Source organism: Otolemur garnettii, unplaced genomic scaffold (genome assembly GCF_000181295.1).
Source record: "Otolemur garnettii isolate 467f Iridium unplaced genomic scaffold, OtoGar3 scaffold00007, whole genome shotgun sequence".
NCBI lineage: Eukaryota > Metazoa > Chordata > Mammalia > Primates > Galagidae > Otolemur > Otolemur garnettii.
Window position 1 is genome coordinate 17,685,999 of NW_003852402.1, and position 24,120 is coordinate 17,710,118.

Genomic DNA, 24,120 nt, shown 5'->3' on the forward strand with positions numbered 1-24,120 from the left:
TATATATATATTTTATTTATATATTATTTTTGTTTTTGAGACAGAGTCTCACTATGTTGCCCTCAGTAGAGTGCTGTAGTGTCATAGCTCACAGCAACCTCAAACTCTCGGGCTGAAATGATTCTCTTGCCTCAGCCTCCCAAGTAGCTGGGACTACAGGTGCCTGCCACAATGCCCGGCTATTTTTTTGTTGCAGTTGTCATTGTTGTTTTAGCTGGCCTGTGCTGGGTTCCAACTCACCAGCCCCTGTGTATGCGACTGGTGCCTTAACCACTGAGCTATGGGCACCAGGCCAGTATCAATATATATTGATCATTATTGCATCTGAGTGATGCTCACATGGGTTTTTCCCCTATTTTTACACGTTTGGAAATTCCCATACACAAAATTTTTAAAAGGATGATGGAGAGTGCCATGTTTAAGCAGACAAATACAGAGCTCTCTTACCCCGTCCACCTTTGCCAGGTGAAGGAAGCTGCCTTGCAAAGATGTTGCCAACAGGTCAGAAGATGACAGGGTCTGCAGATCGGCCACTGTGTACTTGCCTAGAAGTGTATGGTACCTAAAATGAGACCATAGGGGCCATAAGCACATAGCCCGTGTGACACACAGTAATTGAGTATTGCGCCAGGCTGCCATGTTCAAAATTCAACTTCCCCTTGGCTGAATTAGTTACTCAATCACCTCAGGCCTCTGTTTCCACCTCTGTAGAATGGGAATAATTATAAGAGCTACATCATAGAGTTGTTGGGAGGATTAGCTGAGTTATACGTGAAGCAGTAGAACAGATAATCACTAACCTGGGGAAGCAGGAGGGGGGAATCTGAGAACATGCACAGTTCCATGAATTTGAAGGACTAGGTGGCTTCCCTACACTGAACTTCTAAAATAAGTTTACAGGAATGCCATTCAGAGATCGTGAAGAAGAAAATTAATAATACCTACTTTACTAGGGCTGGGATATTGCTCCGTGACAACCAGAAGGATTTCTTGTCCTGGTCCATGTCCTCAGTGGCTTGTCGGGAAGGCACGAGGACAGTAAGGTTGGAGGCGACTGACAGTGTGGGCTGCAGAGATGCATTCTGAATCACAGAAGGAGCACAGAGGGAGCTGAGTCATGTTAGGGGACAAACAGGGCTGAACTAAATGCTAGGCAGAGAGGACAATTTCTTATGTGATTTAATTTTAGGGATACGGGGAAGGTCCTAGGGTTTTCTTTCCCAAATCCTGATGTCTCTTATTCTCTTTGACCCTCACTCCTTTTATGAAAATGTATGAGTCGTATCAAAATGCAAATTTGCTCCTTCAGGTCTCACTTTAAGTCAGTATAAGTTCTTTATGCCTTAGTCTAAAGAGAGCCAGAGAAATCATCTTGATAGGACCTGTGTGTGCACACACATGTGCAAAGACTCTCGAAAATTCTTGGATGTCTTTGGAGTAAGGATGGTGGGCAGATTTCAGGGACAGTTTCAGCACCGGAGGGATGTGAGGTCTGAACTCACATTCTGGCCTAGAGGGGTAGTTCTGGGTAGAGGTTGTGGCATGTTTATGTTTAACACTGATTCTTTAGGAAAAAAGGTAAGCCCTGGTTTGTAGCAGTTACAGATTTTTTCTGGTGGAAATACACCAGGGCTGACTGCAAGGTATCCACATGACAGCACTGAATGTGGAGGTGGGAAGCAGTGTGCACGGTCAGCTCTTGGGAGCTGGGGTGAGCCGGGCCCGGCATGCCACGGCACACGGGTGAGACCAAGCATAGTCCGTCTTTATGAAAACCAGCATGCCCAGAAGGGGTGCTCAGCTTCTTCTCTTGCTTGTTGGGGGCCTGTGGGTTCCGAGAGGCCCCACGTGGAAGCAATAGGGAGCCACACTAGAGTGCTTACCAGGCATGGCCGATTTTGACCACTATCTATTTAAAGGCAATAGACCATTTGTTGCCAGGGCTGGCTGGGCCATGCATGCAAATAGGACAGTGATGGAGACAACAGAGAGGAGTATGGATTGGAATTTTGTCATAATACTTTCCAGGGGTGGGTAGGTTACGTTTGGAGCCAAGCACATATGAAGTATCCCGAATTGTAGCTATAAATCACAAATCTAACTTGGTGAATTACAATGATGAATTAAAAAATACAACCAAGACCTCTGTAATGAAGGAAGCTAGACATGTATGTTTGAATTGGTTAAAAGTTGACCACCCCACCTTACCCAAGACCAGAAGTTCTCAGCTCTGGTTGCATGTTAGATTCACCTGGGAAGCTTTTAAAATACACCAATGCCCAGAGTAAACCTCTGGCCAATTAGATCAGAATCTTCAGGGATAGGAGCCTAGGGAGGAGTATGTAAAAATGTGTTCCAAGAGGTTCTAAAGCACAGTCAGGGGTGAGAACCACTGCTTGGACAATCACCTTCCTGCCTTCTATTTTTTTTTTTTTTTTTGAGATGGAGCCTCAAGCTATCCCCCTGGGTAGAGTGCCATGGCATCACGCTCACAGCAACCTCCAACTCCTGGGCTCAAGCGAGTCTCCTGCCTCCGCCTCCCAAGTAGCTGGGACCACAGGCGCCCGTCACAACGCCCGGCTATTTTTTTTGGTTGCAGCCGTCATTGTTGTTTGGCGGGTCCGGGCTGGGGATTCGAACCGGCCACCTCAGGTGTACGTGGCTGGCGCCTTAGCCAGTTGAGCCACAGGCGCCGAGCCACCTTCCTGCCTTCTTAAGAGCCACATTTTCAGTTTTCTATTATGGGCATTCCAGGTTTATAAAATTATGTATATCACAATCCTAAATCCCAACAAAGGTACTTACTTTTATCCACTGGTTAAATAGAGCTGCTTCGGCGAGAAATGACATTTCCTTATTCATATTGTGCGGGGGAGGGAGCGGTGGGAGAGAACACAGGGAAAGAACCATGAGAAGGAGGCCTAGCACATTTCTGGGCCGTCTGCACTTAGCCTCCCTGGCGCCGGGCTCGTTGTCCTCGCCAGCCTCACTAGCGCTGGCAGATTGGTGCCCCTGTCACTGTATATCACCCAAGCAGTGAGCTGCTTTTACACCAAGGTGGCTCAGTTATCCTCTACATTTGAGGTCAAGAGGTAATTCCAGAAACTTCAAATGATGCAATAACCTGAAGTTCTTGCAAATCAGAATTTAGGTTGTAAGAACATGGTCACCCAGACGCTAAGGAGGGTCACAGAGCTTAGCAAATGCCCCCCTTTCAGAGTCATATTGAGCAGAGGCTGGGAAGGTGGAATCAAACCACTTGGCTTTTCATTCTGGTTCAGCCATATCCTAGATCTTTAGTCCAGTTACCTAATGGAACTCAATTTTCTCTTCTGTCAAGTGGGGGATAATAAAAGCTGGTTAATGTGGGTAATAGAGGGTCTTGTCTTCATCCTTGTGCTTTTGAGTTTGTCCTTGACTTACCACTGCCACATTCCCGTAGCACAGAAGGCCGTCTCCTTCATAGCCCTCTTGACAAACGCAGCTCCAGATGCCAGAAGTAAACTGACAGCTTGCCTGACAAAACCGAGAAGAGAGACGTAGCTTGCCTTGCTAAATCAAGTGTGTGTAATGAGAAAACAGTCAAGGAACTCACCAGTGGATGGCATCTTTCAATTTGTCCCAAACAGGAAGTTATGGGTTCACAGTCAATCCCATTCCCTTGAAATCCTTTCTTGCATTCACATTCATTCTGTAATTCCAAGAAAAGAATCAAAGAGGATCATGCAAGGCCTTCCACGCCTTGCCTTCATGTGGCACTGGACCATAGAAACCATAGCCCTCTTAGAGAACAGTGTTAATGTCTCTAGCTTGTTACACTTAGAGTCTATTAGAGTCTACATTACATTCAGTCTCCACGTTCTATGTTACATTTTCCAATCTGATAGCTTCTCAGTGCCCTCTTTGTTAAATAATCTTTACCCAAGAAGGGCCTATAGAGATAGTTTCAGAGAAAATTTAGAGCCTAAATAGGATCATACTGGAAAAGTTGGCTCGTCTCTTGAAAAGAGGAAGGTTCAGCAAGCCATAGAGCAAGTTATGGATTTTTATCTTTAAAGCATAGGCATTGTCTGCCATTATTCCTCATAAGGAACATGTGACTGTCTTATACAAAGGATATCGCACACAGAAGCACACGATGGCAACTGTGTGTGCAGGGCAAGACCTTACCAACAAGGGTGTTTGACCTTCTCCACCTGGTGTTGGGTGGCATCTCCAGACACTGCCAACCCTGACAACCCTCTGACATAATTGGTCCAGATGTGCTTTGTCTTTTTAAAGTAATATTCTTGGCCAGAAATGGTGGCTCACATCTGCAATCCTAGCCCTCTAAGAGGCCAAGGCAGGTGGATTGCTTGAACTCAGGAGTTTAAGACCAGTCTGAGCAAGAGTGAGACCTTATCTCTACTAAAAATAGAAAAACCAGCTGGACATTGTGGCATGCACCTGTAGTCCCAGCTACTTGGGAGGCTAAGGCAAGAGGATCCCTCGAGCCCAAGAGTTTGAGGTTGCTATGAGCAGTGATGCCATGGCATTCAGCCGAAGGCAACTGAGTGAGACTCTGTCTCAAAACAAAGACGAAAAGCAAAGTAACATTCCTAATTATTAACATTTGTACCTATCTGGAATGTCTAAATGTTTTTAAGACAATTAGTACCTGCGGAGGGCACTCCTACACATGGTATGTATATTTCTTATATAAAGCCATGGAGAGACCCTTTTCTACCTCTATCAGGGTGTCTTTCAAGTCTGTGTGCAGAAAGGAGGACAGGACAGGGTGGGGGTGGGATTGTCCTATTGGCCTTGCCTCCCTTCATCCTCAGATTCATATGTTGAAGTCCTGACTTCAAATATCTCAGAATGTGACCTTATTTGGAAACGGAGTTGTTATGTAATCAGTTAAGATGAGCTCCTCCTAGAGGGAGGTGCACCCTGAATCCAGTGTGACCAGTATACAAAGGGGACATTGGGAGACAGGTACACACTCGGGGAGAACACCTTGCGAATAGGAAGGCGGAGATTAGGGTGATGTCTCCACAAGCCAAGCAACTCTGACAATGGCCAGTGAAGTTCGAGAAACTGAGCAGGGGAGAAGCACGGGGGTGGATTCTCCCTCACAGCTCTCAGAGCACCAATCCTGCTGACACACTAGGATCTCAGATTCCAGCCTCCACAGGGGTGAAACAAACCATTTTTGTTGTTGTTGTTCTGTGAGCTTCCCAGCTTGTGGTGCATTATTACAGCAGCCCTAGAAATCCAATGCAGACACCAAAGCATTTTTTTTTTCCCTTTTCTCAAATGCAATCTGCCAACTCAAGGGAGTCAAAACGAATGCGATCATTTACAAAACACTTGATAAAAGACTGCAATGAGCTCCTTCCTGATTAGGACTCCTGGGGCCACCTCTTAAAGCTAAATTCCTCCAGATCCAGGAGCAGATTCTCCAGGTGGAGGAATCAGAAGGATAAATGGGAGAGTGGCCCCTTCAGTGCTGGAGAAACACCAAACCACAGCACTTACTCTCGGTGGCCTTTACAGTTATTACATTGTGCTGTTCCAGCTTGTCTGTCGCCTTGCACAGGAGTGCGCTTCTCTCTAAGGCTGGCTGGAGGCCCTGGCAGGGATAATCTCTCATCTCCTTTGCCGAGCTCACAGCCAGCAGGTGTCTGAGAGGTGTTAGCTGAATGAGTGAATAGATGAACCGGGGTGTGAACCGCTGTTTTGTCTGTCCAGCACCTGTTCTCTCTTTTTCTGGAAACTGCACTCCCATTTGGCTTTGGGGACACCATCGCTCCCCCTCTTCTGGTGCCTGATTCCTTCACCTCAGGGTGGGGGCACAGGGCTTTGGCCTGAGCTAACTGCGACTGTACTTCATGTACTTGGCCTGATTTCTGTAATTGCTCACAGGGCTGACGGGAGTGTCGGGAAATGAGGATGGTTATGAAAGCTCCTCCGTTTGAGCCAGCAAAAGAGAATGAATCCTGAGCTTTGGGGGAAGTTAGCAGAAAACTCTCTAGTCTGCTTAACAAAGCGTTATGGTGGTGCAAGTCTGAAGCTGAGGGAGACGACCGCTCACCCAAGAGTCTGGAAGAAGCTGGACCATGAAACTGACCCTTTATGCGGCCTTTTGAGCTCTGAGTCCTGCTGAGCTAGACCCACATGTGGATTGTACAGGAATGTGAACCTAAATGTTCCGCTTTCTTTTTAAATCACTTTATTTGTGGTTCCTTTTTCTTTCTTTCTTTTTTTTTTTTTTAAAGCATTGTAACTACATGGGAGACAAAATTTAGCATTTTAACCTTTTAAAAATGTATAGTTCAGGGGCGTTAAGGACAGTCGCATTGTTGTATAACCATCACCATCTTCCATCTCTAGAACATTTTTATCTTCCCAAACTGAAACTCCACACTCCTTAGAACTAACCCTGCAGTCTCTGCTCATCCAGGCCCTGGCAACCACCATTCTACTTTCTGACTCTGTGAATCCAGGGAGCTCAGATAAGAGGAATCACTCAGTATTTGACCTGTGTCTGGCTTCTTTCACTTCACATAACATCTTCAAGATTTACCCAGGTAGTATATGTCAGAATTTTCTTCCTCCTTAAGGCTGGTTAGTATTCTATTGTGTTTATCCATTCATCTGTGGAAGGACCTTGGGTTGCTTCCACCCTTTGACTATTTTGTGAATACAGAATGGGCGAAGATATTTGCACGCTACCAATTCTACAAAGGATTGATAGTGAGATTAAAGAACTTAAGCAAACCAATAAGGAAAAAACCAAACGACCCCATTAAAAAGTGTGCAACACTTTTAGAAACAGGATCTTTTCTGCAAAGATAGACAAATGGCCAACAGAACATTAGAAAAAATGCTCATTGTCTCTGGTCATCAGAGAGGTGCAAATCAAAGCCCCACCGAGATCTCACCTAACCCCAGAGAAATGGTGTGGATTTGGAGAGGAAAAAACCAATTATACACTGTTGGAGGGGCTGGAGACTGGTGCAGCCTCTATGGAAGGGAGTATGGAGATTCCTCAAGGAGTTAAAAGTAGACATACCATTTGATCCTGCAAAACCATTCTAGGTGTTTACCCACAGGATAAAAAAGGCATTCTACCATAAAGACACATTCAAATATTTACGGCAACACAATGCACAATTGCAAAGATGTGGAAACACCCCAAATGCCCTTCAATACAGGAATGGATTAATAAATTGTGGTACATCTATACCAGGGAATATTATTCATCCATAAAATGTTGGAGATTATGTAACTTTTGTAGCAACCTGGATGGAATTGGAGATCATTCTCCTAAGGGAAGTATCACAGGAACAGAAACACAAACATCACAGGTATCCAGTACTAAATTGGAGCCAGTGGATTAACACCTCCATGTTCACAGGAGAGAAGAACTCAATGAAATTCAAGCCGCGGGGAGGGGGTTGGGTACATTCCCACCAACAGTTACATTGCACGGGTACCCGGCACTCTGCGTGGGAGTGGGAGATACCTACAAATGGGACCTTAACTTTACAAATGCAAGCTATGGATAGATATCAACACACATACAGAAATGTGAGCGCCAAGAACCACAGGTTGGGGACCAAAAGGGAGGTACCGTGGTGAGCAAGGTTAGACCTTATACAAACAGCGCCTTTGTCAAGGGGGAAGTGCATTTGTGAAAGAAAAGAAAATGATTTGGAGGTTTAAAAAAAGGTTCAGCCTTAAAATAGGAAAGGGAGAAGTTACATCAAGATGTGAAAGAGGGGGGATGATTTCAAATCCTGATTCCCATCTTCTTAGCCTTCTAGAACCCACCTATTGGTCCTCCCTGTGGGGAGAAGTGGAGGGAGGAGGGATGGATGGGAAGGGGCCCTGGTCAGTCACTTCTCTTCTCCAACTCCGCTGGAGCTGATTAATCCCCAAGCAGTCGCCTTCTCTGCCTTAATCTCCATTAAATGAGCGTAAGCAAAAGTGACCAAGGAGCTACAGAGTCCTACAGGAAGTACAAGGTGTGGGGGGACAGGGTCTAAGGAGGAACCTCACACAACTTTCTATGTTACGTGAACAAGTTATTTAGCTTTTTGATGCCTCAGTTTCCTCTCCTATAAGACGAGATAATAATAATACCTTGTCATAGGTTCGTTGTGACAATTAACCCATTCTCACTGCTTCAAATGATAAAAAAGCTGCAATAAGTTCTAGCCAGAGTACTTTTGTGTCCCGGACAAAGAGAAGCCAACACAGGAATCCTGCTGCTTCTTTGCTCTCTCCTGTGTCCAACCTACCTGGCCAGGGCCTACGTACAAGCAGGTGGCGTTTTCATGGCAGCCGCCCGCGCCGGGCAGCAGGCAGTTGTTGATCTCCGCACAGTCTCTCCCGTTCCCTGTCCATCCCTGCTGACACACGCAGGTGTGGGTGCCCAGGCCAGTCCTGATGCATTCTGCCTGCAGGAGGAAAAAGGCAAGGCAAGCCTCTGAAACCTCAAACTAGCCATCAAATTCCAAAAAGAACTTCCAGGGGAATGTTCTAGAAACACATATGTGCACTGGGTGCATTGGGAATTGGAATGCTTAATTTGTATTATGGCCAGTGAAAAGATCAGATGGTTTCACCAGCAAGATTGGTCAGAGCTGGCCCCAGCTAATGGCCTGCATCACAAACATCACTCTGTTATTTATGTTAAGACAGGGACTGGTTTTTTTTTTGAGACAAGAGTCTCACCATGTTGCCCTTGGTAGAGTGTCATGGGGTCGGTCACAGCTCTCAGCATCCTCAAACTCTTGGGCTTAAGTGATTCTCTTGCCTCAGCCTCCCAAGTAGCTGGGACTACAGGTGCCCGCCCCAAGGCCTGGCTATTTTTTTGTTGCAGTTGTCATTGTTGTTTAGCTGGCCCAGGGCTGGGCTCAAACCCACCACCCCTGGTGTATGTAGCTGGCACTGTAACCACTGTGATAATGGCACTGAGCCAGCCAGGGACTGTTTTTATTATTTTGCAAGTACAAATGATCATCTTGGAGAAAAAACTGCTCTTATCTCTCTATTTTACAGATAAACAAACTGGGTGTTGCCCAAGGTCATGTGTCTGTAAAGAGACCTGAACCAGGTCCCTAAAATGTGGAGGCCCAAGCTCCATGTTGGCTGGCGGGTCTCTCAGGAGGACCCTGCCAGGAGGCTGAAGGGCAGGCAGGGTGAGAAGGACAGCTAGGTGCAAGAAGTGTTGTAGAGACCAGGCTGAGAGGGGGCGAGGCTTGCCCAAGGGGACTCAGGTGGGTGGGGCCGGGCAGCTGTTCCCAGATTTTATCTCCAGGAACAGAGGACATTCCCCATGGGGGTTTAGCCTCCGGAAACACCATCTGAGTTGCTTCAGGTCACTCTGGCTGTGGGTGGACAACACACTGTGGACAGGCAGGAGCGGAAGCAAGGGGACCTGCTATCAAACTGTAGGTCAGAGAGGAGGGTGACTGGGGTCAGGTGGTGGTGACGCCATTCGAGAGGTATTAGCAAGAGCAATGGAGTGTTTGGACAGTGTCCATAACTGCAATAGAATGTAGGGCAATTCACTTAACTTCCCCAAGGCGCGTTTCTCAATCAGTAAACTGGGGATAACAATATTGATTTCCTTGGGTTGGTGGGAGAAGCAAATGAGATCGGATACATGAAAGTCCCTTGTAAGTTGTAAAGTTTGAATCAAGAGGTATTACCATCGGTCTTGATATCTGATTCTCACGTGGTGTTTTCTCAAGCTCCCTGCATATCTGAACTTAAGAAGTAGAGGCTCCTAGAATAAGGTGACCAGACGTCCCACTTCTGGCAGGACAGTCCCGATTTTTTTTTTTTTTTTTGAGACAGAGCCTCACGCTATCCCCCTAGTAGAGTGCCATGGCATCACAGCTCACAGCAACCTCCAACTCCTGGGCTCAAGCGAGTCTCCTGCCTCAGCCTCCCAAGTAGCTGAGACTACAGGTGCCCACCACAATGCCTGGCCATTTTTTGGTTGCAGCCATCATTGTTGTTTGGCAGCCCGGGCTGAATTCGAACCTACCACCTTAGGTGTATGTGGCTGGCACCTTAGCCACTTGAGCCACAGGCACCGAGCCGCCAATCTTGATTTTTAACAATTTGTCCGGCAGCGTTTTAAAAAAGTCCTGATTTTTGGAAAGAATGCACTATAATCTAGGAAAGGGCGGGACAATGGGAAGGGAATATATGGTTTTTGGCTGCTGAAAAGGTTAATTTAACTCCATTTGGGAATGAAGAGGTTAATGTAACTTCAGTTGGAAATGAAAAGGCTAATGTAAACTCCCTACTCCCCTCCTGGGCAAGGTTGCCCGGGTGGACCAGCGCCCTACTCCTTTGAGCCACAGGCGCCGCTCTATACATAATTTTTTTTAATGTATTATATTTGTAAATGGTACTTATGTTGAAATTTTAAAAAATTACAATACTATTTTCGCGTTCTATGAAAATTTTTGTTGCTCCATATAGACCAAATTTTAATCAAGAACACACCCCTCCTCCGCCCCACCCCCCGTCCCACCCCCGATCAATGGTGTCCCACTTTACCAATGTTAAAATCTGGTCACCTTATCCTAGAAAGTACCAGTAGCTGTTGTTAAAATTTAAGGTGCAAACACAAGTGTGTCCTGCATATGAAAAGTGATCAGACCCCTTTTGGAATGCCTTCCTTGGGGTTTCTTTAAAAACGACAAGAGCAACAACAACAAAAACCAGGTAGCTTGGAAATAAACCACCACTCACATTGCGGCTACAGCTCCCGGGAGTTAATCCCATGCAAGGCTCCATCTTGGAACAGACAACTCCATCTCCTTCATACCCTGCTTTGCAGATACAGCTGCAAAGAGAAGTGTGTGAGGTTAGCCCCTGAAATATAAGCACCATCCTCCCAGCAGAGGGAAGCAAGTCACCGCCAGGTGGTGGGACAGTTTGCTCAGGTGGAGGAAGCCAGTGTTGAAATGTGGTCAAGGGTACTTCTGGGGTCTACAGCCAGACACACCTGGCTGGGAATCCAGGCCCCTCCCCTTCTCAGTGTGTGTGACCTTGCCCGAGTCCCTTAACCACAGGGGACTTTGTTTCTGCATCTGGAAAATGGGCACAATACCTCCTGTCCATAAGTCTCAATACCCCACAGCTTTCTGCTCTTATTGTACCAGAACCTGCTTCTTTATAGGTCTTTCTGCTCAGGGCTAGATACGAGCAGCTCTGCCCTCTCGTTTATGTAAGAGATCTTAAAATGACAGGCAGGTGAGACTCTTCTCTGCTCCTTCACATATATATTTTTTCCTCAAATGAGATGTCCTTAGGTGCCTCATTCTGTGAGCTGACCGTTTCCTGACTCATCACCCTTTTAGACACTCCTCTCCAAATGCCCCATGGTGATACTTTCACTATTAAATGGGGACCATTCACTCACTGATGGGTCTGAGTGCTCTGTAATAGGTGGTGGGGAAACCATGTGGGCAAGTTGTGTCCCCATGTTCTACTGTAATTCACTCATGTGCTTCACAAAAATGAACAAAACCATTTTTCATGTGTCAAGTTTCCTAGAGGAATGAAACTTTCATCTGGTGCCCAAATGAAGAAATGGGTTGATCTCTTTCAAGACTGACTTTCTTAAGGTGATACAGAAAACACAGACCTGTAACCATGGTCCTCTGTGGGTGACTCAGGAGTAAGGGTCATTATGATTACATGTGGTTTTGCCTTATGCACTGATGTAAGTCCTAACTCCTTATGAAAATGTATTTTTTTTTTTTTTTGAGACAGAGACTCACTCTCTCTCCCTTGATAGATTGCTGTGATGTCATAGCTCACAGCGACCTCAAACTCTTGGGGCTTAAGCGATCCTTTTGCTTCAGGCTCCCAAGCAGCTGGGACTATAGGTGCTGGCCACAATGCCCTGCTAGTTTTTCTATTTTTTAGAGATGGGAGGTCTCACTTTGCTCAGGCTGGTCTTGAACTCCTGAGCTCAGGCAATCTACCTGCTGAGGCCTCCTCAAGCGCTAGGATTATAGGCATGAGCCATCTTGCCTGGCCAGGAAAATGTGTTCTGCTTTTATTGTACAGAATGCATTCTATTGTAAACCATGGAAAAGAAAAGACAGTCTTTGGCCTCATGTACCCTGCAGCCTACAGCAGACAAGTCAGCAAATAATCGGATATTCCCAGAGAAGAAAATTTCCTTTGGTATTTTCCCTGCCGCCCCAAACCCACTGCAGGTGTTAGCATTATGAAAACAAATTGAGGTCTACCACTTCAAGATCCAATTTCCTGAGCACCACCAGGGGAGCTATTATTAACAGCTTTAGGAAGTAGAGGCTATTTTTTTTGCAGTTTTAGCTAGGCCAGGCTTGAACCCACCCCCTACCCCGGGTATATGGGGCCGGTGCCCTACTCCTTGAGCCACAGGCACCACCCAAAGGCATTTTTAAAGGTTGGAAAGTTGGTGAACAAATCTTCAGTAATTATACTCCTAGTTTCCATGAAGAAACCCCTATGATGTGTTTTCCCTGGTGCTGGGTGCTTTTTCATTTCATTCTTCTACTCTTCCTGATTGCCCTGCTAAGGTAGATATCATCATCCTTACGGCTCTAATGAGAAAGTGAGGCTCAGAGAGGTTAAGTAACTTGCTCCAGGTCACACAGCTGGTAAGTTTCAAAGCAAGGAGTGCTGCAAATTGAGATTCTTTCCACAAAAGCCACACTGAGAGAACAAGCCTTAGTTTACAGAGCTGAGATATGGGTTGGCTCCATCTGCAGGTGACACAGTGGCTTTGCATTATTAAGAGCCTTCTCCCAGACCCACCTGGCTGTCCCATTGCTGTATTCACAGGTGGCATGGATGTGACAGAACTGGATGTAGGGCCCACAGGCTGATGTCTGCTTGTCACAGAATCTCCCAGCAGAGCTGTCTCTGCACGTGCCAGTGAGGCAGGCCCCGTCACTGTCTATCCTGTTGTCACACGTCCCGTGAACACAGAGACATTCTAAAAGAGGAGAAGAGGGACATCAGGGCTTGGGGACAAGCTGAGCATGGAGGCAGAGCTCCCCAGGGGACAGTGACCCCCTCCTCTCACCCCTACCTGTTCCTGTCACAGCAGAGCTTGGACACTAAGCTGGGGATAGCTCCTGCTGCTGCTTTTCAGGGTCTCAAGCATTTCTCAGAGTGCTTGGATGGCCCTTGGTGACTTTCCCACCCAGGATAGTGGATTTTCAGCCTTTTTTTTTAATCGCATGGCATACTTGAATCTGTCGTTGAACTTCCACAGCACACTTAAATTATGTTGATCAAAAAAAGAAAGAAATATGAAAAAGAAGATATTGACTGTGCTTTGCATTTCTTTCAAAAATAATTTAATTAATGATCTCTAAAAAGTTTTGTGGCACACCTAAGATCCTCTCACAGCATCCCAGCATGCCATGGCACACAAGCTGAAAAATCACAGACTCGGGAGAAGTATGTGGTGTTGAGGCTGCTTTTTAAGTGCGTGTGAAGGGGAGTCAGGGACAGGTGGGTAAGGTGCTGTGAAAAAGGCCAAGGAACTCAATTTTCAACTACTTTCCTATTGGACAGTTTAGCCTGGGGATCTCTCCCCTTCCATGAACTATTCTGATGTAAACAGGAGTGATTTCTTATGCTGGCAGGGCCCTGGTGTGCTCACCACTGTCACAGCAGATCAAGGAGAACTAAAGGAGAGCTAATATTTGGATGACTGATGTCATTCAAAGCACTGGGGATTTTGACATCCACCATCTCATTAATAGTCACCAGTCCCAGGAGGTGGGAACTTGATTATTTCCATTTTTCAGATGAAGAAATTGAGGCCCAGGGAGGTAAGGGAAATTTCTAGCTTGCTGTGAGGACCCCAAGCAAAGACTTGACCCTGGGCTTCCAAGCCCATTTCTGTCAGGGACTGTACGTGAACACAGCAGATCATTGTATTAACTGTTGTTCCAGGCCCTGTTACTATTTTAGCTGCTTAATTTCCTTTTGATGATAGGTCTTTAAAAATTGCCGTGTGAGCTGGCTCGTCCGACTCAGGCTTCTATGCACATGGGAGCAAAAAGAAAGCTATGGAGAGTCTCAGAGGAAGGTGGGAAGGATTCTGAGCCCTGAAATACAACCGGAAGTGAAGGAATCGGGGGGATCTAGCCTTAGAGGGGCTGATGGAGAGGAATTAGCAGAGGTGCTTGGAGCCAACACCCAGGAAAGAAAAAGGGGACTGGAAAACTATAGCTGTATTTACTCCCCTCAAATCTTTATACAATTCTAAGTAAGTCAGGGCTTGTTTTCCAAGGAGCAAACCCATGTATGTGATCGTGGGCGGACACAAACCTGGGATGGGAGGCATGAGAGCTGCTGCCCACCCTCCCCCAGCCTCAACAACCTGTCCCACTGGCCTCAGACAAATGCCAATGTTGCCAGGTCTTGGAATAAACCCCTATGTTTTTTTTTTTCCCCTCAGGCATCCACTTTGGCAAAAAGAACACTGGAGTAGGATTCTGTGCCTGGACTTAGCTATTCTCTGTCCATCTTGGGAGGTCGCTGTGAGGATCATATAAGGTGAGAGGGGACGGGTGTGTGTTTTGTCACAAATGTGCAGAGTTAGTAGCAATAATCGTGACAGCAGTTATGTTTATTGAATACAATCTGGGTGCAAGCTCTGTTGTAAAAGTCCCAAATTATGGTCTAACCTCCTATCAAAAACCTATTAAGTAAGTGCCAGTATTATCTTCATTTCATAGATGGAGAAATTAAACCACTTTTTCTAAGATCATATAGTCAGTAGGTTGCAGAGTGGGGCCTTAAGTTCAGGTAGGGCTGATCCCACAGCAAGCTCTGAAATACTAGTTTGACCCTATCATTAAGTCCTATTCTTAGCTTAGAAATATGTAAAATATAAATATATACTGAAATATGCACAGGATATCATTTTAAAGGACATACTGTATTTCCTAAGACTATATAAGTGCATTTTCCCCTCATACCTATTGTTGTGGAACTTTCTACATGTTTGACAAGCTTCTTTTTTGGAGGGGGGAAGAGTCTCACTCTGTCACCCTGGGTAGAGTGCTGTGGCATTATTATAGCTCACAGCAACCTCAAATTCTTGGGCTTAAGTGATCCTCTTCCTCAGCCTCCCAAGTAGCTGGGACTGTAGGTGAGCACTACTAGGCTTGGCTAGTTTTTCTATTTTTAGTAGCGATAGGGTCTTTCTCTTCCTTAGGCTGGTCTCAAACTCCTGAGCTCAAGCCGTCCACCTGCCTCAGCCTCCCAGAGTGCTAGGATTACAGACATGAACTACTGTGCCTGGCCACGATAAGCTTCTTGATATTTTCGTCATTGCCTTTAGAACAGTAGATGGTAGCTAGGATACTTATGGCACATACTACATGCTAAGTGTTATTCTAAGGCAAGTGCTTTCCAGTAATAACTTGTACTCACTCCTGAGGCAGTGACTATTACTATCTTCACCTGTTTTAAGGTAAACTGAGGCATAGGGAGGTATGAAGACTTGCCCAATGGCGGCAAGATGGAGTAGGGAATGGAGGCACTGATGGAGGAGGCCTGCTTGAAAGGTAGAGAGTGAACCTGTTTCTTGATACAGAACCCACTCTCTTGAATCAGAAACTCTGCAAATGGGACCCTCCAGCATAGGCAGGAGTATTAGAACCACAGTGTAAAAGCCACCCTGCAATGATGGCAACCCCCAGCAAAGGGGTTACAAGACACCCAGCAGCCTGCACTAGCACAAGGGGGACCCTGGCATGGGAGTGGAAGGGAGCTCCAGAAGCATCACTTACTTTTGCCACAGCGAGGTCCATATTTATTGGGATCGGAGCAGAACTGACACTGTGAGCCTTGGAATCCATCCTCACAAATGCACGTCCCGTTGCCACGGCGGCCATCTGCACACTGGGAGCAAAGACAGACCCCATGGGCTGTTAGGGTGCAGGTCCGTGAGGAAGAGTTTGATGTTTGCATTCTAGGACCTGACTTCTGCGAACTCAGGTTCAGTCTCACTTGAAATGACTCTTTGGGACCCCTTGTGGGCAGTGGTCTTGGGGAGGATGCTACAACAGTGACCAGCTTGGGGACCCCGAGCCAGGATTTAGAACTTTAAGAGAAGTCACTGAAGGGAGGGTCGTGATGGGGAACCTGGAACCTTCAAGAGACGCGTACAGGATAAGCCATAAGATGGGGCCTTCAGAATGAGTGACCGGCCTTTCCCTCTGTACATTCTCACTCAGCTCTGTGACTCCAAACTGCAGTGTTTTCTCTCTTCAGTGGTAAACATACTTTCCTCCCACCTTCCCTGCCCAGCCAAGGCTAGGTTCATGTTGCCCGATGTGCATCAGAGTTGGGCACAGCTACCTTCTCAGTCCCTTGGCCACATTCTTAGACAGGCCTCTCCCTGTCCTCCTTTTCCGCACGGTGCCCCCACTCATGGCTGTATAGGTTTTTCTTTCCCCTTGCAAGAAGTGTATTTTAGGTGTGGATTTATTAAGCACACAGATCTCTAATTTCCCCATCCGAATTACCACGACTTTTACCTTTGTTTACCTTTGGCCTCCAAGTCTGATGAGTTAAGTTTTGGCCTCATCATTTCACTAGGTTTTGCAGAAAGGTTAAATAAGCAATCAAAGGGCAGTGCTTTTTAAAAAAAATATTTTTAAGTACCATAAAATCTTAGTCTTGAAAGGGGTCTTAGAGGCCAATGCAGGGCAACCTTTCTATCTCCCCACGGGATGTCCAGAGTCACCAAGGTCCTACCGATGGCAATAGGTAAGAAGAGATCAAAAGCACCATCACTGGACCCTCTCCCTTCCATCCTTCCATTCCCAAGACCGAGCTCCTTCTACCACATGTACTTTCTGTTCTGGTAGTAACTGATTGGTTGCTTTTATTTTCTGGGACTAGTGGCCAGCATTGGCCACTGGCCATTGGTTTAGCAGGTTTTTTTTTTTTTTTTTTTTAAATTTTTTCAGGTTAATTGAAGGTACAAAGAATTAGGTTACAATGTTTGTATTTGTTAGGTGACGTCCCTCTTATAATTGTGTTCCGCCCCCAAGAGGTGTGCCATACACCCTAACAACTGTGCCATTAAGTAGGAGCACACCCACAAATTCTAAAAGCTGCAGATGCCAGTGTGGATGTGGAGAGAAGGGAAGACTTTTACATTGCTGGTGGGACTGCAAACTAATACAACCTCAAAGAATTCAAATTAGACCTCCTCATTTGATCCTGAAATCTGCCCAGAAAAAAAAAAATCATTTTATCATAAGGACATTTGCACTAGACTGATTTAGCAGTTTTAAAAATTGCTTTTTTTTTGGAAATAGAATCTCACTTTGTTGCCTTTTGGTAGAGTGGCATCATAGCTCACAGCAACCTCAAACTCTTGGGCTCAAGTGATCCTCTTGCCTCAGCTTCCCAGGTAGCTGGGACTACAGGTGCCTGCCATAACGCCTGGCTATTTTTGGAGGCAAGGTCTCTCTCTGGCTCAGACTAGTCTTGAACTCATGAGCTCAGATAATCCACCCACCTTGGCCTCCCAGAGTGCTACTATGCCGGACCCTTTAAAAATTGTTATTTGACTTGATTTCAGAAAGGTCAGCTTTCAGCATTCAGCATTCATTGTGTGAAAAGTGTCCATTGTGAACTGGCCTTCTCACCTGTCCATTTCCGGAGCATGGATTGGAGAAGCCTCCTGGACATTGGTTGCAATCGGGCCCATAGAAGCCTTTGCAGCATTTTGGTATCTGAGAAACAAAATGTATATTGCACTTTGAAACCCCAAGCAGAGCTCCAATTCCTCAAAGGGGGTACATTTTAATGTCCATTGTTGTGATAAACCATATTTATCCTTCCCAATGAGCATGCCTAGCCCTCCAGCAGGTGATGGCACAGCTAGTAGTCAGCCATCTGGTCACCACAAATCTACCAAGCACCTCTCGTGGCTGCCAGCCTGGCTCTAAGCCTGTGCAAAGAAGACAGATGAAACCCCGAGCATTTACGGAGCCAATGTTCTAAGTCAGGGAACAGACCATAAGTGAACGAACCACCAAAACTAAATAAATAAATACAAGAAGATCATGTCAGAGGATGGCAAGTGCTGGTGAGCACTGGGAGAACCAAGCACTGTAATACAGTGGAGGCAGGAGGGGAGTCTGCGGAGGCCACCATGGATTGAGTGAGGACAGAGGCAGAGACAGTGAGTGGACGCTGGGAAGATGAGTCAGCCCAGGGGAACCTACAGAGCACAATGAGGAAGGGAATGGCAAGAGAGGAAGGAGGGGAGAGGCAGGTGGGAGCCGCCCAGGGGCAGAGAGTGGGCTCTGTGTTAAGGGAGTAGGGACCACGGGAGGTGCGATGCTGGGAGAGGGGTTGCCTGGCCACCCAGTAGAGAACCCTCCCTTCAGTTCCCCTGCAGAGAGGTGTTACCAATGCCTCATGGCCATGGTGACCAGCAGACTAGAGCCTGGGAGCATGGCCCTTGCTCTGCTTGGCCTGGACCCGTCCCTTGGCCGCACAGTCCTCACCTTCACGGTGGCATTACAGTACCGGGCACAGCCAGTCTTCAGGCTCCTGTATATGCTCCTGTAGACACATCTCTGTGTGAAGAGTGGCTGGAAGAGAACCAGGAAAGTGAGGCTGCCTTTCACGGTCCTCTGGGTATCGCTTGACACCTACATATACCCTGAGCAGAGGATGCTGGACCACACTGGCACTTCTGGGTCCAAGTCAGAGCTTGGGCTCTCTCTTTAGGCCTGTTTCCTCATTGATAGGATGTAGGCCAGGGTCTGCACATTCTGTAGCTCATGCACCTTTATGTCCCTTCTCATGCCATGGCAGACATGTGTAATTGATCCAGAAACACTTTCTGTTCATCCTGGATGTGGCCCTGCCTCCCCTTCTGACTTATAGCCATTCCCTAAGCTCCTCCTAATTCCAAAGCCCACTGAAGAGTCAATCTATATGTTGTGGAATGATCCATCTAATGTAACAGCAATCGTTTGAGTTTTTCTCTTAGGAGTGGGGGCAGATTAAAATGCACCTGTCTGTACTCCAACTGCTGATGCCCAATCATAACTATCTAGAATGACCGCTGCAGGAACTTACTATGGGCCAGACATATGGCACATATAGCTTAGTCAATCTCCAACTGCACACAAATGTTTTTCATGCCATTTTTACACATGGGGAAACTGAAACCCAGGCAGGTTAAATCCCCACCCCCTACCCCCCCCCCCCCCCCAGGAAACACTGCAAGTATAAGGTCCAGAGAATAAGTCTTATTACCTGTTGGTTTTAGGATCTTAGGCAAATCACGTGGTCTCTTTGGGCCCGAGCTGCCTAGTCTGGGCAATGGGACAGTAACACTGATAACAAGTTTTCATACGAGTCTAGTCCCTGCCTCAAATTTTGTGTTAGATAAATATTCATGACAAGCTGACCCCTTCTTCTTAGGCTTTTGCTCAAGAAGAGACAAATGAGATCTTCCTGGGGTATGAAATCCTAAAATCTAAGATGTTGGGTCTCAGGATAAATCCTAAAATCTTGTTGGGTCTCAGGGTAATTAACCAGGGGTGGATCATGGGACTGTGGGAGGAGTGAGTGGAAGGTTCCTTTGGCTCCTACTAAATCTCGGATGGTGGCTCAACACAGGCAGCAAACCAGGGCTCGGCCACATGTCACCAGTGTAACCTTGTGCAAGGTTTTTTGTTTTGTTGCCTTCGTTCCCCAATCATCATTGGCTATGATAATGATATGTCTACCCCAAGTGGCACCCTGCATTCACTGTGATGTTAGCCAAGGCGATTTCCTCCTCTCCTCCCTCTCACACCCCCTGCCTGATGGCAGCATCCTGAAGGACTCAGCGCTGACGGCTTCACTAGGACTCATCACTGTAAACATCCAGACACCTGTGCCTACTTACTGTTTTGCTTTATTAAACGCTTCACATCGAGGAGCTCATCACTTTCCATAATCATCTAATCTAGCATTTGTGGAAACTTCTGCTTGGAAAGTTCTTTCTTATGATGAACTCACGGGTAGACATTTCCATCATTATTTTTACCTTAGAACACTTGGCTTTTTGCTACCCACAGATCACTTAGCACAGAAAGTGGAGGTCGTTGCACTGCTGTCTGTTTCATTTTGTTAAAATAAAATTTAAATAAATTTAAAATAAAATTAAATAAAAAATTAAAAAAATTAAAATTAAATTTTTTATGGCATCAACCTCAAACCCTTGGGCTTAAGCGATTCTCTTGCCTTGGCCTCCCATCCCAAGTAGCTGGGACTATAGGCACCTGCCAAAAGGCCCAGTTATTTTTGGTTGTTACTGCAGTTGTCATTGTTGTTGAACTGGACCAGGCTGGGTTCAAACCGGCCAGCCTTGTTGTATGTGGCTGGTGCCATAACCACTGTGCTATGGGCGCCAAGCCTGTTTTTCTTTTTAAATGGAGCTTCTCATGATCAAAACAACAGAAACAAGACCCCACTGTTTCTTATTCATCCTTAGGCCCTGGAACCAAGCACTATGCCTAACATATTATGAGTAATTCTGAATAAACATGCACAAAATTCAATTAAACTTAAAAAAGTTTTTAATATTCCCAGTATCATTATCCTAATCTTTCTCTTCAAAGTAATGCTTGGGAAGAGCAAATGCAAATATTGGATTTTATTTAAGGGGGGGAAAAGTAGAGAGGAACCGAGGGGCTACTTGATTTAGGAATTGTGCTTGGGTTTTTATTGCTGCCAATCTTTGTGTTGCTGTCATTATTGTTATTAGTTTCAGATTTAAAAAAAAGAGCAAAATGGTCGAACAGCTGACCTAAGTTCAGTGAACAGGCTTCAAACACAGATCTGAGGGTTCTCTTTCGACCATCCCTTTGTATAATAGGCTAACCGCTAATCTCATTAGCAATTAATATTTTTTAAAGAAGGGGGGTGGAAAAGCCAAGAAACCAGTGGGGTTGCTGGGGTGATTTGTGGTTTCGTGAAGCTGTCACACTCACTACGGGATAGGAGTTAGCAGGACATTTGCTCCGGGACCGTAGGGAACAGCTCTCGCAAGTGCCCTGGAAGGAAAGACGTTAGGTCAGTACTCGTGTCCCCATCTCTGGTGGCGCTTCCTTCTCTGTGATCCCAGGGAGCTGCACGATGGCCACGCTCCCGTCTTCCTCCCACCCACTCCCGGGAAAGGAGCAGAGTAAATACTGGGAGTTGGGGGGAGGTTGGGAGAAAGAGCTGAGCCTGCTTGGAGTAGTCCTTTCCTCTCCCTCTTTCAGCGACAGCTTGTCCATTGGCCGTAGAAACACACTGGGGGCCACGTGGAGACAGAGGCAGAGGCTGCAGCCATGTGGCTCCAAGCCAAGGAATGCCAAGGATTGTTGGAGCCATCAGAAGCCAGGAGGAGGGAAGAAAGAGGCTTCAGAGGAGGGAGCACAGCTCTGCGGGGATCTTGATGCCAGTGTCTGGCCTTCAGAACTATGAGAGGCTACATTCCTATTGCGCTAAGGCCCTCCATCCGTGGCAGTGTGTCATGGCCGCCCCGGAAGCTAGTACTCTTGGGTAACATCTTTCCTTGCAGAAATTCTCGGAGGAACTTTGGTTCACGAGACAGAACTTCTGCAGTAAAACTCGGTCAGGGTTTTCTCCAAGTTGTGAGGAGTGGAACATCATGTGCTCTGAGGGGCTGTTGGGGGCCCTCATTTATTCTCCTCATTCGCTTACCAGTTTCATTTCCTGACGGGTCTCATCACATCGGTGGGGCAGAATTGGCACGATGGACGGGGGAATGAGAACTCCAGCTAGTGTGTAAATTCGGCCATTTTTGGCAGCAACCTCTGTTTCTTCTATTGCCACATCATTTGCCAGAATCTGTCCCTGGAAAGAAGCAATGACATCCTTTGTTCTGTGCTGCAGGAGTGCCAGTGGACCCCCCCCCCCAAACCCCCGGCAGATCCAAATGGTGGCAATTCATTAAAAAGTCCTCAACGCCGCTTAACTTTTCACTGGCGGGAAAGTTGCTATATCAGAGAGGTTTGGCTGACAGAGAAAGACTGGATCTATTACATGAATGCTTGGTGAACACCAGGCAAAAATGCCCCTGCAGAAATGGTCCCTGCAGGCTTGGGGCTGGGGAAGAGGTATGATTATAATTATTTCAGCTCTACAATATGTTTGCTGTGAGACGTGGGGCAAATTGTCTTCCTTTTCTGTGGCAAAATAGGGATTGATTGATTCATCCCAATACATTTATTGACCTTGAATTATCTCTGCCTTAGGTGTGGGGATACATCAGTGAAAAGACAGACAGGTTCCTGCTTGTGTTCCCGGGGAGAAGGCAGCACATGAGCCAATTAGCAAAGATTTCGGATCTCCATCCCTCTCCCCCATCCACCCTCCTGCTTCGCCCTTCGGGTATTAACAGCACCTTAATCCTTCTGGTTGCTCAAGTCAAAACCTGGGAGTCCTCCTGGCTTCATCTGCCTTCAGCCCTGTCCAGTCCATCAGCAAATTCTACTGGGTCTATCTTCAAAATACATTCAGAATTCAACTACTTCTTATCGTGTCCCTGGCCTGGGTCACCATCATTTTCGTTGCAATCAAATGAAATCTCCAAAACAGCCTTTCAAAATGCATGTCTGATCATGTCATTCCTCTGCTCAACCTCCTCCAATTGCTTCTCGTGTCTTTTGAAGGAAGGGCCTGCATCCCTCCCCTGACCTCCCAGGTCCCGGACCTGCCCCACCCTCCCCTTCCTTCCTGCTGCCTGGCATCCCCCCGCCCCCTTTTGTGCTTCCTGTTCCAGCCACACCATCCTTGCTATTCTTCAAACAGCTCAGGCATACTCCTTGCTCTGTGCCTCTGCCCCCGCTGCTTTCTCTCTCTGGAATGCCCTTTCCTGGCTAGTCACACTGCTTGTTCCCCCAGTTCCTTCAGGTCTTTGCTCAGATGTTTCCTCCTCCATGAGGACTTCTTTGGCACTATATCTAAGATGCCAGCCCTTGCCCATTCTCCATGGCCCTTCCCTGCTTAGTTCTTTTTCTCCTTAGCACTCACTACTCTCTGCTATATGAAGTATTTTACTCATTTAGCGTGACGATCCCCCTACTTACTAAAATAGAAATTCCATGTAACCAAGGACTTTTGTCTACTTGATTCACTGGTCTGTCTTTAAGACCTAGAATGGTGCCTGGTACACAGTAGGCACTAAGCAGGTATCTGTTGAAAGGATGAGATCACCACTATCACCATCCACAGGGATTCAACAGGAGACATCATTTCTGGGCTGCCAGAGTTCTGCTGATGTTATAACCCCAGAGAGTTAGTCGAATAGTGCTGCCTTCTTTGAATTCTTACACTAAGTCATGTTCTAGTCTCAGGGGTTAGGTGATATCTCAGGGTGGTTTTGATTTGCACTTCTCTGATGATTAGAGACAATGAGCATTTTTTTCATATGTTAGTTAGCCATTCGTCTGTCTTCCTTAGAAAAGCTTCTATTCATGTCTCTTTTACCGTGATACATGGGATTGCTGGCTCTTTTTTAATTGATTTTGTAAAGCTGCAGGTGCTGGTGTGAATGTGGAGAGAAGGTTACACTGTTGGTGGGACTGCAAACTAATGCAACCTTTTTGGAAGGAGGTTTGAAGAACCCTCAAAGAACTCAAATCAGACCTCTCATTTGATCCTGCAATCCCATTACTAGGCATCTACCCAGAATAAAAAAAAAATCATTTTATCATAAGGCCATTTACACTAGACTGTTTATTGTAGCTCAACTTACGATCGCCAAATTGTGGAAACAGCCTAAAGGCCCACCAACCCAGAAATGGATTAACAAGTTGTGGTATATGTATATCATGGAATACTATCCACTAAAAAAGATGGAGACTTTATATCTTTTGTATTAACCTGGGTAGAAGTGGAACACATTCTTCTTAGTAAAGCATCACAAGAATGGAGAAGCAAGAATCCATTGTACTCAATGCTAATATGAAGGCAGTAGATGATCTAATACAAGGTGGGGGTGGGGGAATGAGGGAGTGGGGAGAGGGGAGAGACGAGGAGGGGAGAGGATGGGGG

General features: G+C 46.3%; 1 protein-coding gene across 3 annotated transcripts in view; it reads right to left on the reverse strand.

Annotated features, from left to right (window-relative positions):
* Positions 1-24,120, reverse strand: part of STAB2 (stabilin 2) — a 137,278-nt gene that overhangs the window by 62,987 nt on the left and 50,171 nt on the right. For 2 of the 3 annotated variants that reach the window (XM_023509399.1, XM_023509398.1), the window contains 13 exons: positions 21,766-21,918; positions 21,048-21,110; positions 18,564-18,650; positions 17,697-17,783; positions 15,825-15,936; positions 12,826-13,006; positions 10,762-10,855; positions 8,289-8,447; positions 3,596-3,691; positions 3,424-3,516; positions 2,806-2,853; positions 946-1,082; positions 448-562 (listed from right to left, as the gene is read on the reverse strand). In XM_023509399.1, coding sequence (XP_023365167.1) covers positions 448-562; positions 946-1,082; positions 2,806-2,853; positions 3,424-3,516; positions 3,596-3,691; positions 8,289-8,447; positions 10,762-10,855; positions 12,826-13,006; positions 15,825-15,936; positions 17,697-17,783; positions 18,564-18,650; positions 21,048-21,110; positions 21,766-21,918 — 1,425 coding nt within the window. The remainder of the gene's footprint in view (positions 1-447; positions 563-945; positions 1,083-2,805; positions 2,854-3,423; positions 3,517-3,595; positions 3,692-8,288; positions 8,448-10,761; positions 10,856-12,825; positions 13,007-15,824; positions 15,937-17,696; positions 17,784-18,563; positions 18,651-21,047; positions 21,111-21,765; positions 21,919-24,120) is intronic. The other variant, XM_023509400.1, reaches the window with a different exon arrangement.